Source organism: Haematobia irritans, chromosome 1 (genome assembly GCF_050003625.1).
Source record: "Haematobia irritans isolate KBUSLIRL chromosome 1, ASM5000362v1, whole genome shotgun sequence".
NCBI classification, from domain to species: domain Eukaryota; kingdom Metazoa; phylum Arthropoda; class Insecta; order Diptera; family Muscidae; genus Haematobia; species Haematobia irritans.
Window position 1 is genome coordinate 2,410,595 of NC_134397.1, and position 17,397 is coordinate 2,427,991.

Consider the following 17,397-nt stretch of genomic DNA (forward strand, 5'->3'; position numbering starts at 1 on the left):
TAAGAAACGCAAACTTGTCCAAAATATTGAATTTCTCAACATGATTGAAGCATAATTTTTTTTATATTGTATTGAATGTTTTAGTTCTTGTTAATTGCCACCAAAGGATACCGAGACGTTAGGTGGCCACTATCATATATCAATGTGAAAATAATTAAATTTTTACAATATTTGATTAATAATTTGCAAAAATGGTAACATTATATAAACATCATAAATCTCACTTTCGTTTCGGACGAAATGATACGTGCGCCATTTGTTTAGAGAAAATGAATGGCCGAGATGAGACACATTTACGCTGCCAGCATTCGTTCCACGACAAATGTTTTTGTAAGCAAAAATAGAAGTGTCATAGTTATCAAAATATATTCTTTCTTTTTACATATATTGTAATATACCATTAAAATTGTCTTATTTTTTATAGAACCTTTTGTTTATTTAATACCTAGTGCAACAGATAAACAATAAAATTACTCGAATTCAAATGCTGGCAGGGCTATACTGGTCCAATTTTCATGCCATCTCAGTGATTGGAATATTTGCAAATTTTTTCGAAATATTTCCTTGGATTCTATGAGGCTGGGATTATTGGGGAATTTTTCGAACCAAAAGATTAATTGGTCTGCAAGCTCTTCGCTGCTCTGAAATATGAACCCATTTTGCCCAGGCTTTACCAACTCGTTAAGACATTTAAAGTCATAAGCACAAACGGGCAAGCCACAACCAAACATGTCAACAACTTTCATGGGCAGATCTAGACCGCTAGAACTCCAATGTAAGCAAACACCTAAATCAGCAGCCGCCAACACGGTAGGATAATCTTCGGTTTCTAGCCACGGAGTTATTATGGCCACATGAGACATACTCAGCATTTCGATTTTCCTTTGATACTCTTCCTTCTGAGGTCCCTTTCCTGTTATAATACACAAAAGGAAAGGAAAACTTTTGGGTCTTCTACAAGCCTCATTTTCATAAACTGAAACACAAAAAATGATTAAACAGTTTAAAAAGATTTCATTTATTACCTTTAAGAGCTTCAAGAAGAATTCCAAAGTCTTCGTCAGGTGTCCAGCTAGTAGATGAAACTAATATAGCCATTCTTTGGGGTTTGTAGATTACACTGCCATTGCTAAGTTTTTGTGTCAATGCTGTACTCTCCACGACACCTGATTCTTTAAGATCATCATAACATGGTGGTAAGAAATGCGGGAAATCTTTCGATAGTTTCATAAACAACTCATGTTTCTTCGATAAGTCTATAGGATGAAATTGTGGTGGTGGTCTATCATATAACACTGTGACATTCCTAAAAATTAGTGAATTGTGAAACTTGTAAAAATAAATATTTTCTGATTCCTACCTAATATTCCAATTACTGATCAAGTCTTCTTTCATTGCATTGGTAACACACAAATTGACATCTGCTTTGGAACCAAATGTTCTCTCTATCCACCTGGCCAAACGACAAAACCGATTATTGTATGCACCTGCCATACCCAGTCCCAGTATTGTGTAGGTATAGTTATGCCAATCTATGACAAACTTTGTACGTGTCAAAAGACTGTACAGATAACAGACAGCCAACGCTGGTATTCCTGGTGGATTTTGTAGCAACAAAAAATGTATCGGCCTCCGGATAGATGCCAAGGCAATCATTAGACTCAGAGTTTGCCAGAATGTTTTGAATATCAATTTCAAGGAAGGTGTTAGATTAGTCACTGGTACGGGAGTCAATTCGTGTATTTTGCAAGCTGGTGACGTGCACAAATGATCTAGGGGTTTACTTTCCACGTATCCTATTAGATCGACATTATAATTGTGTTCCAGAAAACTTGATGCATGATACTCCATTCGAGGACTGTGGCCTATATCACCCAAAACGACAATACAAACATTTCGTGGACGTGTCTTCGTTTCAGTCATATTAGAAAAGCAAAATGTACCAAACCATCTAAACACGTAAAGGGATAATTTTGGGACCGACCTAATTCAAGTCGCAAAAATACTATTTTGGCAAATATAAACATAGCGATAGACGGAAGGCGACAACAAAAATGTCGCCAAAAAATTTCCTTTTCTATTGTTTCTATGTGTTTTTGATGTCAATATATCATCATGAATAATAACATGTAATATCTTGTTATTTGATAAATTTTTTGAAGAAGCAGAATACCAGGAAACAACATTGCCCAATCCCTGCCAGCATTTCAATAGACCAAGTAAGGTATAGACAACGAAAGTGAATTCACAACGTAGTAGTTTGTCTGCACGTCGTAGATGGATCTTTTTCGTCTGCAATTGAGTGATTTTTTAATTTGGCTTTAATTTGTTTTCTTTACTTTGTTCTCTTGGTTAAACACCAAATATTGTAAAATCATATAAAATTCTATACAATTAAATATCCTGCCAACATTTTTTTAATTTGACGGCGCTTCCGAGAATCCCCACCACGTCGAAAACGATAACCAAAACTCCTCGGAAAAGCGTCGTCACTATTGAGAAGTTGTACCACGCCAAGTTACTACAAAAAAAGTATCGCAAGAGTGTAATTAATAGGAGCCTTTCTGGACGTATTTTGGATATCGTATACGACTGTTTTCGTCGTGGTTGGGATTCTCAGAAGAGCCGTCAAATTCAAAATATGTATACCATTTTCCATCAAAGAATTAGAATAGATTTTAATTTGGCGAAATTCCGCTAGACATCAAGTATTCCGTCGCGGATTTTAGGCTTCCCATGAGAAATACAAGTGTTCGCTATGATTACATTTACACACTTAAGTTTTTCCCGTTTGAATATATCTCTATATTCATTTATGTTCGGTTTACGCGCAGCCCGATATTTAAGGTTCACTTAGACTATCCAGTTCATTGTGATACCAAATTGGAGTGAAACCACTTAAAGAAGCTTTATATCACTCAAAAATGTCACCAGCATTACTGAGGTGGGATAATCCACCACTGAAACGGGGTTTGAACCCACGACCCTATGTATGAAAGGCGGACATGCTAACCATTGTACCACTGTGGCTACCTAATGATAAATCTAACTAAACCTAAAGGTCAGTTAGGTAAATTAACTCATTTGATGCGCATTTTCTTGTTCCTATAGATTTCTGCAAGACTTTAAAGGAATATATTTGTTTTTATTTATAATTTTCATAATTTATGGCTAAGTAGTCGCGAAAATAAAGTTCCAAAGTTGAGAATTCTGTAAATTACAGTGGTCAGCTGACTGCAATCAAATTTCAAAAACTTCTTAAAACGCAATTAAGATAGAGAATCTTCGCTTGCTTTGTCGTGTTATCAATTTCATGTGAATACGTGGTAAACAAAATCCCAATCACGTCTGACGAACATACAAAAATAAGGACTCTTTTTTTATTGTAAGAAACTATCACCTTGTGCCAGGGATTACAACAGATAACCGAAGGGACGCACTATGTCGGCTTTAGGGAAACGTAAAAGGGGAAGACCCAGGTTGAATGAGTCAAAAATGATTAGAAACATTGATGACAATTTAATAAAGGAGGTTAAAAACTGTCCCATACTTTACGATCCAAATCATCCCAATTACCGCAATAGAGCCATTGCCAACAGATACTGGAGATCAATTGCAAGCACATTGAACTCCACAGAAGCAATTGTAAAAAGTCGAATGATACAATTACGAAATAGATATAACGTGGAAAAGCGGCGAGTTGACACAAATGGAGGATCTATTTCCAGCTGGCCTCTTTTTGACGAATTATCAACAATAGTCGAATTTCCTACCAAGCAGCAAAAACTACCAATAAGGAACACCTCGAGTGATGATGATGATGATAGGTACGTAGAGGGACAAAGTTATTGGTTTTATATGTATGTACTTCAATTATGGTAAATTTTTGCAGGAATGGGTACGTTACAAATGATTACACACAGCAGATACCAAATAACCGTGGACAACACAATATGCCACAATCATCAGATACGAATTTCTTAGATGACACTGAAGAATTGTACAATAAGAAGTTCAGAGCTTTCGGAGAATTCCTAACATCTTCACTCATCGAATTGAGCGAAATGCAGGCTCTGCATTTAGTAAAAAAATTTACTGCAGATTTGGTGGAATATTCGAAGCTTGTAGACGTAAATAGACTTAATTCGAAATCAAATCCCCCACATTCCACAAATGGGAACGATTTTCTATTGGATTAAATAAAACCTTGTGGACAATTTAGTTTTGTATATAACTTGTGTCCTACTTACATATGTGTATCCTATAGTTTCCTGCGCATAAGAATATTATTAGAAGGCAATATAATTGAGCCTGTTAAAGGCTGGTTTCTCTGAGTGGCCAAACTACGTCATTAAGAATGTTTCACGTGCACTCGAAAAAAAAATTGAACTCTATTTCACAAAAGCCAATTTTATTTTATTTTAGTTCGTGGAATTATTATGTTTGGAGAAAATATCTTTTACTGTAATAATTTTTTACGTACGTTAGTTAAATTAACTAAAAAACTGGAAAAAATTATACACAAATGAGGTATAAAGATTTACTAATTCGTACTTCTCCCCAAATAGTTCATTGTTTCTTGTGGGTTCACAACGATAGGGAAAATGCAATTATTTACCACCAAAATTGCAAAAGTGTCGTAGACAGTTTTTATAATTAACTAAAAGGTCATCAAAATCCTATATTGCAAAATTTATTTACTGAATATATCTAGTGTAACAGAAAAATATGGATTGACTGGAAAAAATTTTCATTAGATGTTCAAATAGAAAAAAGTCTGCTAAAAACAGCATTCGATGTCCTCTGTTATATTTTTGTACTTCGGGGCCTAATGAACAACAATTAAAAAAATTTTAAGTTATAAATTTTCCCCAAAGCATATTTTAGAACCAAAAGTAGTTTTTGATATATTTTTGCTCTGTAACATACTTACAAGCTTCTAAATACGATCAGCAAACATTTTGTTTGCTGTTATACCTCAATTCGATAAATATTCAGATGTTTGGTCAAATACTATAGATATTCATAAAATATTGTTTTAATTATGTTAGGATAGCTCCTAAGTTGACATTTTTATTTGTTTCAGCCAAAATAAAACACGTTTTAGTGTAATCGAACTTAAAAAATAGCAGGAAATGTTTGCTAATTCAGCAAACAGTGACTGCTGTCCCTACTAACAAATTTCTTTGGGTGAATAAATCACTTCCTGAATTTAAAGCAATTGTTACTGCCTGTTCGTGGAATTTTCGTTTGCCTCGAGACGAACGATTTGTCAAAAATCACATATTGATAACTCAAAAACCAGAGTCGGTGATAACAATAACTTAAAAATACATAGGAGTTACATAGAATATACCAAGTGTGTATGCAATAGATGAGATGCAAATCGTCCAAGAACCTTACAGTTTAGGTAGCACTAGCCATATATTCCATGAGTTTGAGACGAAATGCGTTATTACAATGAGAAAAAATGCGTAGTTCTAGAGGCAATCGATTCCAACACCGAGCTATTCTGACCACAAAAGATCTAGCATAAATATTCCTCCTTATACGAGGAATAAATATCTGAACATTTCTAATAGAACGCGAAAAGGTAAAAGTAGAAACCAAATCTAAAGGTCTAGAAGTGTGGATGATGTTATAAAACAATAGGATATTGCGATAATCAACAAATCTCCTAAACGAACATCCAAGGAATCGTACTACATATGCAGAAATGGAAGTTCTACGCCTTACATTATATACAAAGCGTACAATCACATTGACAATGCGCTTCAACTTAGAAAAATGTTGCAAGATAGTTCCAGAAACAACTTCAAGACCATATAATACTAGGGACATCAATAGAGCATGAGCCAATTTAATTTTAACGGGAAGAGGCAAAAATAAGTTGGTCCCATAAATCCTACGCAATGTCCCCCAAACTCTACCTGATACGGAATCGATATGATATTGAAAAGAAAGATCAGTATCAATTATTACACCCAAGCAACGATGCCTATCCACAATCTGAATCTCCTCCTGACCTAGGAAAAACCTAGGACATGCAAACGAACCTCTAGACGACCTAAATACCATAGCTCTGCTTTTCAACGCGTTCACTGTGAGATGGTTAATAGAAGACCACACCAGAAAGCGATCTAGACAGGAATTGATATCACTCTCAAAAATTTCAGATGAAGAACTAGAGCCATTAAATAGTAAGAAAATGTCATCAGCGAACATGAAAGTCTTACAACTCCTGGAATCGGTATATCTATATAGGTCATTCACATATAAAATAAAAAGCAATGGACCCAAAACTGAGCCCTGAGGCACGCCCGAATAAAGCGGCAGAGTACTAGACTGAGCACCATTGAGAACAACAAATTGGGACCTATTACATAGATAGGAATATACAAGCCTGCAAGCAGAGGGAGAAAAATTGAACTCATCATTGAGTTTGGCAACCAATCGCAAATGATTAATAGAGTTGAATGCCTTGGATAGATCTAGTGACACAAGCGTACTCAATTTCCCATCATTAATTTCAGCCCGAATGGAATCAGTCAACGAAAGAAGCAAATGTGTCGTATTAAGACCTCGACGAAAAGCAAATTGAGAACTGTGCAACAAATTAGACGACATCTCAAGCAGTTGACCCTTCAAAACATGCTCAACCACCTTCGATACAGTAGGCAAAATGGAGATCGGTCGAAGATCCTCAGGTCCAGAGACTATGCGCGTTTTAGGAATCGGAACTACTCGAGCGCTTTTCCATTCGGATGGGAACACAGATGTTGTCAAAATGGAGTTTACCAGATCCAAGATAATGGTGGAAACATATGGAAAGATTATCCTCAAAAAAGTAATGGTTATTCCGTCAATACCAACTGACTTGGAGGTAATCCTACCCATGGCCTCAACCAACTCAAACTCATCTATACAGTGGAAAGAGAAGGATGACTCAGACTCTATCAGGCCATTAAGGTCCAAATCCTCAAAATAATTTGGAGAAGAAGATACACCTGTGAAAAATCGATTGACATCATTAACATCCAAGTTAGAGTCCACAGAATCCTCACCAACACATCCCGAGTTACGAAGAAGCTTCCACAAGCCAGAAGAGTCCAACCCTTCAAAGAGACCAGACAAATGTTTCCTCCTAGCTTTCCTAATAACCGATTTAGCTTTATTGCGGTACTTACAATAAGTTCTCCAATTGTCCTGAGTCCTTGAAAAGCAGCAAAAGAAAGATCTCTAAGAGATCTTGAGAGCCTAATATCCTCAGCATGCATCCAATTCCTAACCTTACGAACCCTCCTTCTTACTATGGGCACATACGAAAATAGATCAGTAAAAAGTGAAGAAATATATGCCCACTTAGTATCAACATCCATAGCATTGAAGACAACATATGGATCAAAGTGGCCAACACATTCCATAAAACCGTCCCAATCTATGTTGTTGTAGTCTCGACAAAAAAAAACAAAAACTTTGATTACAAATAAATTCAATATTAATGGACGTGGAATTTTTAAATGCATAATGGCAATAAATTAAATTGCTCGTGAGAGGTTAACAATGAAATACAATTTGCCTAAAATTGAATGAAGGTATTTAGCAAGGTGGAAAGTCGAACAATTCTAGTCTGGCATATCTAACGGTGATTTTGATTCTAATAAAAAGGGCAACATTGCAAAATATAAACCACTTTGCCATAACTTTTGAAACAGCTCTATCATTATGCTCAGAATCTAATAAAAATGGATTTGAAATTCCTTTTTATAAGGCATTTTTTTTGGAAGTATAATGTGAATTAGGCAATCATGAAGTTACGCCTTGGAAAATCAAAGATCAGTAATTAGATATGAACATATACATAAAAACATAAAAGACAGCAAACTATAGATTTATCAACAACAGAGGCTAAATACATGGCTTTACCAAGTGCTACTCAAGATATAATGTGGATACGAATGTTGCCAATAGAACTACATCCAGATGTCTATAATCTAGATTTTTCTGTGACAACAGAAGCGCAGTTTCATTTTCGCGGCTACTTTCTATTTTTTTTTTCAACTGGAAAATCTTACATAATACAAACTTTATCCAGATTGTTGTGGAGGAAGCTTTTCTTCTTCTTCTTCTTCTGTTTCATATGTGCTCAGCACATATGAATTGTAGTAAAAGGTGGCTGAGACACCAGATCTATGATGCCACCTTTCCTGGGTTTTAGTTGTGGGTATCATTAAAAGTTGTGGGAATATCTGATTGTTGTTTTGAAATTACAGTATCCTTCTTCAATATTTCTATGCAATTGAGTTGTCTGATACCAGCATTGCGAAGTTTCCTAATCAGGAAATCTCTTGATGTAAGACTCATGCTGGGACATTCAAATGTGAGATGGTCGATGGTTTGCGTTGATCCGCATTCACATGCACTGCTGTCTGTCATATTCACTCTAAACAAATGTGCCTTGGCGCAAGTATGACCAAATCTGACTCTGCATATTAGTGTAATCACCTCCCTAGGCAGTTTTCGGTTTCGGAACCAAGGTGTTGTATTAACAGTTCTAGATAATGAATAGAGACGGCGTAGGAAGCTTTTCTGATTCAAGTGGAATCTCCCACTTCATTTTCGATTTCTGTTATCGATGCGTCATCGTTGCCATCGATATGGCAAAACAACCCTGATAACGAATATCTGTCATCACTGACGTTCTATGAAAAATTTTCAGCGTCGACTTCCCCTTCGTTAATTTCACGGTAATTTTTTCCATTGAAAAGTATCTGCTAAGATATTACGGAGTAATGTTCACTTTATTAACTAATTGTGATGGAATAAATTCGTCAGATGTACGAAATTAGACTGAACAAAAACGAAACGAGTTTTTAATTTGGTCAGAGGAAATAGCCTTTCAGGATAAAGAAGAAAAAAGTCAGTGAACTCTACTCTGTTGAGCATAGAGGAACAATTTTTAATAGAAGGGTAAAAGGTAGAGTTTAATATGGCCCATTCGGTTCGCGTTGAGCGTAGTATACATGAAATGCTAAAGGACACACCGTCCATGAATGAAAGTGATAATCCAGTTCATACGGGAACTGAGGATTCCAGCACTTGTCCCCCTTTTAAATCACCACCTACAAGTTTACCACTTAGAAACCATTCAGGTGGGTTGTATTCTAAACCGTTGGTGGATGGCCAGCCTTTTGAATTTCTTTTTTTTTTGGGATTTTAGCCCCAACAACACCGATGTCACCAAGAAGTCCCCCACATAATGGTATGGATTCGAGTATACTTCGTACAGGTGCCTCAAAAATTGACAGTATCAAAAATTGGAGTATATCAACGTACAAATGTACCAGACAAATCATGCTTGAAAAATTAGGAAAGTCCGTAAGGACTGTAGATTCGGAATTGGAGGCCCAAATTGAACAGTTGCGAGATACGCAACGTAAATACCTGTCTATTTTACGTCTTGCGAGGGCTTTCAGCTCACATTTCCATCATGTTGTGGTTACCCAACATGCCTTGGCGGATGCATTTGCTGATTTGGCGCAGAAAAATCCAGAACTGCAGAAGGAATTTACCTGCAATTCAGAGACTCAACGATCTCTAACGAAAAATGGGGAACTTCTTCTGAATGCCCTCAACTTTTTCATTTCATCTGTGAATACACTGTGCAATAAAACAATTGATGATACTCTGCTAACCATACGACAATATGAGACAGCCAGGTAAGAAATTGGTTATTCGTTGTGCACATTAAGATTCGACTGTGTCACAAAAGTTTTTGTTTTTCAAGTAGATTGTGGATTAAGACTTTCACTATATTCGGTTAAGTGAAACAGGCCTATTAGCATGTAAATCTAAGTGGAAACATCATTAATATTTTTATTTCGAAACTCGTAGTTCTTCCGCGCGAAAGTTTTGTACGTGTAAAACTAGTTCGTATGAAAACATTATCTTTGAATATAGCTTTTCTTGGGCCATTTTGTCGATGTAGATTTTAGTCGCGCTATATGTTTGATAGAGTCAAAGGCTTGCCATAGCCGTTTAGAATGATCTTTGTAGGAACTAAAGATTCTTAGCTCACTATTAAAAAATTCTAGTTTTAGATTTTTGTCGCTAACACGGGCGTATGAAGAGATAAAATGGATACATACAAGACCTTTTTCAAATTGATTTTGACCCTATATGTATTCATAATAAAATAAAGTTACTTGTGTAAGACCCTCTTGTTCGATAAACATTCCAATAACTTTTGTATTTTAGTTTAAGTTCTATTTTGTTTTTTCTTCAATTTAGGGTTGAGTTTGATGCCTACCGTATGGATTTGGAAAATAGCAAACCTGAAATACCTCAGTCTTCTACAGCCGAGGATATACAAAAAAATTACACACAACACAAAGAACTTTACGAGAAATTAAGGGACGATGTTGCCATAAAAATGCAGTTCTTAGATGAGAACAGGGTAAGCAGAAATAATTTCCATCCATTCCAATTCCATCAATTTAAATTATGATATAAGTACATTCAGAAGTTATTTGGATTGGATATTATTACATTGGAAAGTTACGAAATTATTTGGATAAACTAGTTAAGAAAACGTTATAGAGCATTTTGCTTTGATATTTGGACTAAAGAGTATTAGAGTCACAGCGTCAATCACCGCCTCAGTGCGCACTCAGACAATTGCCACGTGAATTAAAAAAACCTTATAAGACATTTTTGTATTTTTTACCATTGAAGTCAATCTACATTTCCCTTCTCATGAACCAATCTGAATTTTAAAAATTTTACTGACATGCTTAAATGAATAAATGCTTAAGATAACTCATAGCTCAATGTGCCCCAATGTGGAAGGTATTTCGTGTAACTAAGATATGAAATACCCTCCGCATTTTTTTTCTTACTACACAGGTTTGTGAAATTGTGAGAATCAAATTTTGCTGAAACCTAAAAATGTTTTTTTTTCTCTTTCAATAACTGCTGCTTTATATTGAATTCCTTTTATTGCAGATCAAAGTTATGCATAAGCAATTGGTGCTTTTACACAATGCAATTTCTGCGTACTTTTCCGGAAATGCTGCTGCGCTCGAAACAACTTTAAAACAATTCAATATAAAAGTAAGTATTTTCGATATGATTCCTTTTGATGTTCATTGAACTGCTCTATGTTAATTTTAGTTAAAGTCACCTAATTCAGTAACAGGGTCATGGCTTGAACAGCAGCAGTAGTAAACGCCACAGAAAATCTTCGAAATATTCCTTGAACAAAACCAAAAGTATTTTCTCTTGTCCACTCATATAATCTTATGGTTAATTAACTACAAAGAAGAAAAAAAAAAGTAAAATGAATAAATCGTACATATATGTATTTTTATGGCTTTTTGTGTACTAAATATATTTAATTGAACTTATATGAAAAAAAGAGAATGGCGTACTTTAGAATGCGATGTATTAGTAAGTAAGAGTAATTTGTATGAGAAAAATGGAGAAATGCATTTGCTGCTAATTCAAACTATTAGGGAGTGGTTATATCCGCTAATTGCACTGGGATATTTATTATTAGGCCCAATCCAACCCCCACTCTAAACATCAATACCAAAATATGTCATTGCCTGAATTGTGGGTTCACTATGATACCGTTCTCCAAATATAGCAGTATCCTTCGTCTCTTTCTTCACATAAGTGCTTGGTTGTAAATTAAATTGTAAATATAAACACAGCATTATATATAGAAATTCAAAATCTTTTCAACTTTTCATCAATATGCTATTCTATGCTCGAAACCATTTCCCTTTGATAGGATCACATGGGGGGCTTGCTCTCGAATTCATCGTTGGTCAGATCCAACATCCCAAAATTCTGACATATTTCCGTAATACATTTCCAACGGGTATATAATCATTAGTTCGTTTCCAATTGCAAATGATTCAATTTTTCGGTCAACTCATCTTCTTCAGCTTTAAACATTTCCTAAAAGATTTTGAAGAAATAAGTAGGTAGCACGTAATATAAAAATGTTAATCACTTACCTTGTCATATATAACCTTTATTATCAACGAGCAACTAGGACAAGTGGCTACTTCTTCGCCTTCAATTAACTCTTCCTAGAAACACAATATTTCCTCGAGTATCTCCTCGCACAAATGTTAGGTCAAACTCACCTTTGAAATCTGAAATCGATCGCCACATGGACAAGGGTAATAATACATTTCCTCTTCCTCGTCATATTCAAAATCTTCGATCTCAACTTCATCGTGATAAATGCTCATTCTGTTTTATAAAAGTAAATAAAGGCAAAAGCACGTTGAAAACTGACTCATAACTCATAACATAATGAATGAATGAGTGATGCTAACCTATCAGAAATTTTGTTTTCTAGGGTTTCTGAATGTCATTGTCATTTGTTTATTGAACTAATGTTTACATACCAGGGATGGAAAATGCAGTACTATAGTACTTTTTTCAATACTTTTTCACCCCGGTCAGTACCGTAGTACCCCCGCGAAGGATTTAGTACCTTTTGTGTAGACACTTTTGAGTCGATATCAGATTTATGGTACAATGGCTTTGACAAAATATTTTAATATTTTGAGAAAGTCTTTATCAACCTTATTTGCTAATAGTCTTTTACAAATACCCTGCCAACATTTTTTGAATTTGGGGACTCTTTTGAGAATCCCGACTACGTCGAAAACAATCATATACGACATCAAAAACTCGTCGGAAAAGCGCCGTCACTATTGAGAAGTTGTACCACGCCAAGTTACTACAAAAATGTTTCGCATGAGTGCAATTATTAGGTGCCTTTATAGATCAATTTAGAACGACGCCAATAAGGGACCCTCCAAACAATCAGAAAAAGTGCATTTTAAGATAGTTGTAAAAGAATCATTGTGGTCGAGTAAAACACGTTTGTTTAGATATTTATTAATTTGATTAAACATTTACAAATTCTTAAAAATATAACATTTATACCACTATCACATTACATTTAACATAATTTTTGGCATTAATGATGATGTTGAGTTACAAGTAGCGAGTTACATGTTGCTGCGTCTATCAACCAGTGTTTTTATTCCATGGAGGCAGCGTGTCTGTAAAATATCTGAAAAACAATCACTTTATTCCATTTGGAAAATCACCAAATTGTTCACCAATATACCTTTCACAATTTTAAGCGTATAATCTATGTTTTCAGAACTTTATTTTCGTTTTTATTTAATTAAAATATAACAAGCTGGTTGCGCTTGGCGTTTCACAAAAAAATGGCTTTTTTAACAGTAGGGATGGCAAATTACTTGCATGTACTTTTTGATGTACCTTTTCATGATGGTTGAAGTGACATTTACGAGTCTGTGGTAACGATGAGGTTGAAATGGAACTTTGAAATGCTGGCAGGGATATGGCAAAACAGACAACTTCATGTGGGAAGAAAATCTCGATTTTGTAAAAGACATAGTCAAAAACAAAAAAAGAAAAAAGAATGCGATTCAATATTATCGATTTTTTATTTCGGTAGAAAATGTTGTCAAAATTTTATTTCTATATAGAATTTTTGCAAAATTTTATTTTTATAGAAAATTTTGTCAAAATTTTATTTCAATTGAAAATTTTGTAAAAATTTTGTTTCAATAGGAAATTTTTGCAAAATTTTATTTCTATAGAAATTTTTGCAAGATTTTATTTATATAGAAAATTTTGTCAAAATTTTATTTTCTTTAAAATTCAGTCTCTTGACAATAATCTTCCAGTGAAATTTTTGTTGAAATTTAGTAAAAAGTACCTTTCCGCTCAAAAAATACCTTTTTTGTACTTTCTTAAAAATTGTATTTTCCATCCCTGTTACATACCCATGACATATATTTGAATTTTAATCACATTCCAGTAATAACCGTGGACTCCATATTCAATTCAGGCATTTTCAAAGTGTTCGGGGAATGTTTTTTAAAACAAAATCTAATCTCATTCTAAAACGTTTTTGAAGTAGGGAGTACATAAAACGGGGACATTCGTTTAAAGTGAGTGTCACTGGCATATTGTAAACAATAAACAAATTTTCATTCCGGAAAAAATGACCAGCTCAAACAAGTTTGAAGATACAAATCTTTACGACGTCTTGGGCGTTGATCCTGAAGCTTCAGAGAATGAGATACGAAAAGCATACCGTAAAAAGGCTTTGGCGTGCCATCCAGATAAAAATCCTGACAATCCAAAGGCGGCAGAACTCTTCCATGAGCTTTCAAAAGCACTTGGAGTACTCACAGATACGGCTGCTAAAGCGGCCTATGACAAAGTGTTAAAGGCTAGAAAGGCTGCGGAACTGCGGCATCAACAATTGGATAGCAAAAGGCAAAAGCTTAAGGACGATTTACTGTTGAGGGAACAGGAAGCATTGAATGCTCAGTACAGTCGTACTTCTTCCTATACGGTGGTACAGAAAACGGATGAGGAACTCTTACGAGAACAGATTGATAGATTAAGAAGGGAAGGCTCCCGTCTTTTAGAGGAAGAACAGAGGCTACTCAGAGAACAACTGCGAGCAACGTTAGCAGATCAAGCGCAACAAAAGAAACAAAGTGACGAAGTCCAATGTCATCGCTTGAAAATCAAATGGAGTTCAGACAAAAAAGATCCTCAGAATGGCGGGTACACGGAGCAAAAATTGATGACATATATGAAAAAGTATGGTGATGTTGTTGCTTTGGTAATGAGTAAGAAGAGTGGCAGCGCTATGATCGAATTCAAAAATTTGGAGGCGGCTGAAATGGCTCTGGCATATGAGAAAGGCTCGATGGAGAATCCTCTGCGTATGGAATGGGTGGATTTATCGAGAAAAGGCGTAAACTCGAAGAAAGGCGAAACACCACCAAATACCACACATGACTATGAAGATCTTGTAATGAGAAAATTAAGACAGGCTGAAGAACGCAAACGTTTAATAGAGCAAATTCAAAAGGAAGATGAATTGGAATGAACATATTGAACCTCTAGAGCATTTATTTAGTTTATCATAGTTTATTTAGAAAAAGAAAATTCTGCTTGATTATTTATAGAAATAAAGTACATATATTTATTTGTAGTTGACAAATTTTGCTTATTAAAAAAAAAACATTTTTCGGAATATATATTATATATTATATTTTTATATTATTTAATTTTGCAATACTTTGTGGTTGGGGGACCAAGTTTTAATTGTAATGTAAAGGGTGATTTGTTAAGAGCTTGATAACTTTAAAAAAAAAAAAAACGCATAAAATTTGCAAAATCTCATCGGTTCTTTATTTGAAACGTTAGATTGGTCCATGACATTTACTTTTTGAAGATAATTTCATTTAAATGTTGACCGCGGCTGCGTCTTAGGTGGTCCATTCGGAAAGTCCAATTTTGGGCAACTTTTTCGAGCATTTCGGCCGGAATAGCCCGAATTTCTTCGGAAATGTTGTCTTCCAAAGCTGGAATAGTTGCTGGCTTATTTCTGTAGACTTTAGACTTGACGTAGCCCCACAAAAAATAGTCTAAAGGCGTCAAATCGCATGATCTTGGTGGCCAACTTACCGGTCCATTTCTTGAGATGAATTGTTCTCCGAAGTTTTCCCTCAAAATGGCCATAGAATCGCGAGCTGTGTGGCATGTAGCGCCATCTTGTTGAAACCACATGTCAACCAAGTTCAGTTCTTCCATTTTTGGCAACAAAAAGTTTGTTAGCATCGAACGATAGCGATCGCCATTCACCGTAACGTTGCGTCCAACAGCATCTTTGAAAAAATACGGTCCAATGATTCCACCAGCGTACAAACCACACCAAACAGTGCATTTTTCGGGATGCATGGGCAGTTCTTGAACGGTTGCTCTTCACTCCAAATGCGGCAATTTTGCTTATTTACGTAGCCATTCAACCAGAAATGAGCCTCATCGCTGAACAAAATTTGTCGATAAAAAAGCGGATTTTCTGCCAACTTTTCTAGGGCCCATTCACTGAAAATTCGACGTTGTGGCAGATCGTAAGTCTATTCATGATGAAATGTCAAAGCATACTGAGCATCTTTCTCTTTGACACCATGTCTGAAATCCCACGTGATCTGTCAAATACTAATGCATGAAAATCCTAACCTCAAAAGAATCACCCTTTATTTATCATCGATAAAAAATTTACCATTAAATTAGTTATAGTACAACTTAGTCGTAGTAGTTAATCTTACAATACATGTATTATAGGCCTTATTAGGCTTCCTATGTATTGATGTTTGAAATAAAAAATAAATATAGAATCAAGTAGTACACATTGATAGCACAAGTTTACTATCTGTGGTATGGTAATGGACCAGCGATGTTGTTCCACATGTAATAGCGAGGATTTCTATGTATCATTGGATTTAGCAGAAGATAAAGAAACCCACGACTACATGAATACCAAATTTCCAAAATGAGTTTTTTATGATCAAGAAGTAAAATCATATTTTGTAATTTAATGCGAAAAAATTTAGCTTATAGTTCAAAAAAATGGTTAGGAAAATACAAGAATATTATATATTTGACAAAGTGACACGAATATTTAAACACATAGGTTAGGCATTGTGGCAGCCCGATTTTTTAGGCTCATTTAGACTATTCAGTCCATTGTGATACCACAGTGTTGAACTTCTCTCTTATCACTGAGTGCGGCCCGATTCTATGTTAAGCTCAATGAAAAGGGACCTCCTTTTTATAACCGAGTCCGAACGGCGTTCCACATTGCTGTGAAACATCTTTGAGAAGCTTTGAAACACTCAGAAATATCACCAGCATTACTGAGGTGGGATAATCCACAGCTGAAAAACTTTTTGGGGATTGGTCGAAACTGCGTTTTAACCCAAGACCCTGTGTATGAAAGGCGGGTATGCTAACCACGGTGGCTCCCTTAAACACATGAAATCAATCGCGATATATACGAGGTATGTATAAAAATATAAACTATATTAACAATTTTCAGTTCAATATTTGTGTATTCTAAAGTTTATACATTTTAAAGTTTTAAATAAATTTGAAGAAATGGACTGGTGTCAACCATTTTTGTTGTGAGCTGATTGTAATAAATTACCTTCAACTGCGCCAATATATGATATACAGAGCTTACTTGATATCAAAAAAACTTAAAAATATAAAAACTTTAAAAATATATATACATAACCACTTATATTAACATTGCGGTTTTATACCGGCTAGTTTTAGGAGTAATTTTTTATCGGAAGAAATAGTTTAAGTCTAATATATATCTCTTAAAAATATTGTTGAAATTCATTCATTGTATTAATTTATGTGACGAAATCGTATATGTTTAATGATTTCTTATAAAAAATGCCATTTCATTTTTTTTCATTTATTATTCTCCAAAGTAATATACGAGTATACAAAGCCAAACCTGGC

At 35.0% G+C, this 17,397-nt stretch overlaps 5 protein-coding genes and 1 long non-coding RNA gene across 6 annotated transcripts; 3 read left to right on the top strand and 3 right to left on the bottom strand.

The window, feature by feature from the left end:
- Window positions 1-349: 349 nt before the first annotated feature.
- Alg1 (ALG1, chitobiosyldiphosphodolichol beta-mannosyltransferase) lies at window positions 350-1,995 on the bottom strand. Its single transcript, XM_075288851.1, has 3 exons — window positions 1,361-1,995; window positions 1,026-1,306; window positions 350-976 (listed from the first exon to the last, which is right to left on the bottom strand). Exons 1-3 carry the CDS (start codon window positions 1,921-1,923, stop codon window positions 471-473), a joined length of 1,350 nt encoding a protein of 449 aa, XP_075144966.1. The 5' UTR covers window positions 1,924-1,995; the 3' UTR covers window positions 350-470.
- A 1,304-nt stretch (window positions 1,996-3,299) lies between these two features.
- LOC142220009 (uncharacterized) lies at window positions 3,300-4,249 on the top strand. The gene is made up of 2 exons (XM_075288852.1): window positions 3,300-3,827; window positions 3,893-4,249. Exons 1-2 carry the CDS (start codon window positions 3,442-3,444, stop codon window positions 4,197-4,199), a joined length of 693 nt encoding a protein of 230 aa, XP_075144967.1. The 5' UTR covers window positions 3,300-3,441; the 3' UTR covers window positions 4,200-4,249.
- A 4,435-nt stretch (window positions 4,250-8,684) lies between these two features.
- On the top strand, window positions 8,685-11,362 carry Arfip (ADP ribosylation factor interacting protein arfaptin). The gene is made up of 5 exons (XM_075288854.1): window positions 8,685-9,152; window positions 9,221-9,719; window positions 10,291-10,456; window positions 11,005-11,112; window positions 11,173-11,362. Exons 1-5 carry the CDS (start codon window positions 8,990-8,992, stop codon window positions 11,221-11,223), a joined length of 987 nt encoding a protein of 328 aa, XP_075144969.1. The 5' UTR covers window positions 8,685-8,989; the 3' UTR covers window positions 11,224-11,362.
- On the bottom strand, window positions 11,335-12,338 carry Dph3 (Diphthamide biosynthesis 3). Its single transcript, XM_075288855.1, has 3 exons — window positions 12,156-12,338; window positions 12,024-12,098; window positions 11,335-11,964 (listed from the first exon to the last, which is right to left on the bottom strand). Exons 1-3 carry the CDS (start codon window positions 12,261-12,263, stop codon window positions 11,896-11,898), a joined length of 252 nt encoding a protein of 83 aa, XP_075144970.1. The 5' UTR covers window positions 12,264-12,338; the 3' UTR covers window positions 11,335-11,895.
- A 567-nt stretch (window positions 12,339-12,905) lies between these two features.
- On the bottom strand, window positions 12,906-13,385 carry LOC142237074 (uncharacterized). The gene is made up of 2 exons (XR_012722323.1): window positions 13,157-13,385; window positions 12,906-13,099 (listed from the first exon to the last, which is right to left on the bottom strand). It is a non-coding gene; the product is annotated as an uncharacterized LOC142237074 (long non-coding RNA).
- A 504-nt stretch (window positions 13,386-13,889) lies between these two features.
- LOC142220014 (dnaJ homolog subfamily C member 17) lies at window positions 13,890-15,119 on the top strand. The gene has a single exon (XM_075288858.1). The coding sequence runs from the start codon at window positions 14,066-14,068 to the stop codon at window positions 14,966-14,968; it is 903 nt and encodes a 300-aa protein (XP_075144973.1). The 5' UTR covers window positions 13,890-14,065; the 3' UTR covers window positions 14,969-15,119.
- Window positions 15,120-17,397: the final 2,278 nt, after the last annotated feature.

Coding starts and splice junctions, on each gene's coding strand:
- Alg1 (XM_075288851.1), bottom strand. CDS start 1,923: ATGACTGAAACGAAGACACGTCCACGAAATGTTTGTATTGTCGTTTTG. Junction 1,307..1,360: donor ATCAGTAATTGGAATATTAG/GTAGGAATCAGA, acceptor ACTAATTTTTAG/GAATGTCACAGTGTTATATG. Junction 977..1,025: donor TCTTCTTGAAGCTCTTAAAG/GTAATAAATGAA, acceptor TTTGTGTTTCAG/TTTATGAAAATGAGGCTTGT.
- LOC142220009 (XM_075288852.1), top strand. CDS start 3,442: ATGTCGGCTTTAGGGAAACGTAAAAGGGGAAGACCCAGGTTGAATGAG. Junction 3,828..3,892: donor AGTGATGATGATGATGATAG/GTACGTAGAGGG, acceptor AAATTTTTGCAG/GAATGGGTACGTTACAAATG.
- Arfip (XM_075288854.1), top strand. CDS start 8,990: ATGGCCCATTCGGTTCGCGTTGAGCGTAGTATACATGAAATGCTAAAG. Junction 9,153..9,220: donor ACCACTTAGAAACCATTCAG/GTGGGTTGTATT, acceptor TTGGGATTTTAG/CCCCAACAACACCGATGTCA. Junction 11,113..11,172: donor TAAAACAATTCAATATAAAA/GTAAGTATTTTC, acceptor TGTTAATTTTAG/TTAAAGTCACCTAATTCAGT.
- Dph3 (XM_075288855.1), bottom strand. CDS start 12,263: ATGAGCATTTATCACGATGAAGTTGAGATCGAAGATTTTGAATATGAC. Junction 12,099..12,155: donor ATCGATTTCAGATTTCAAAG/GTGAGTTTGACC, acceptor TTGTGTTTCTAG/GAAGAGTTAATTGAAGGCGA. Junction 11,965..12,023: donor TAAAGGTTATATATGACAAG/GTAAGTGATTAA, acceptor AAAATCTTTTAG/GAAATGTTTAAAGCTGAAGA.
- LOC142220014 (XM_075288858.1), top strand. CDS start 14,066: ATGACCAGCTCAAACAAGTTTGAAGATACAAATCTTTACGACGTCTTG.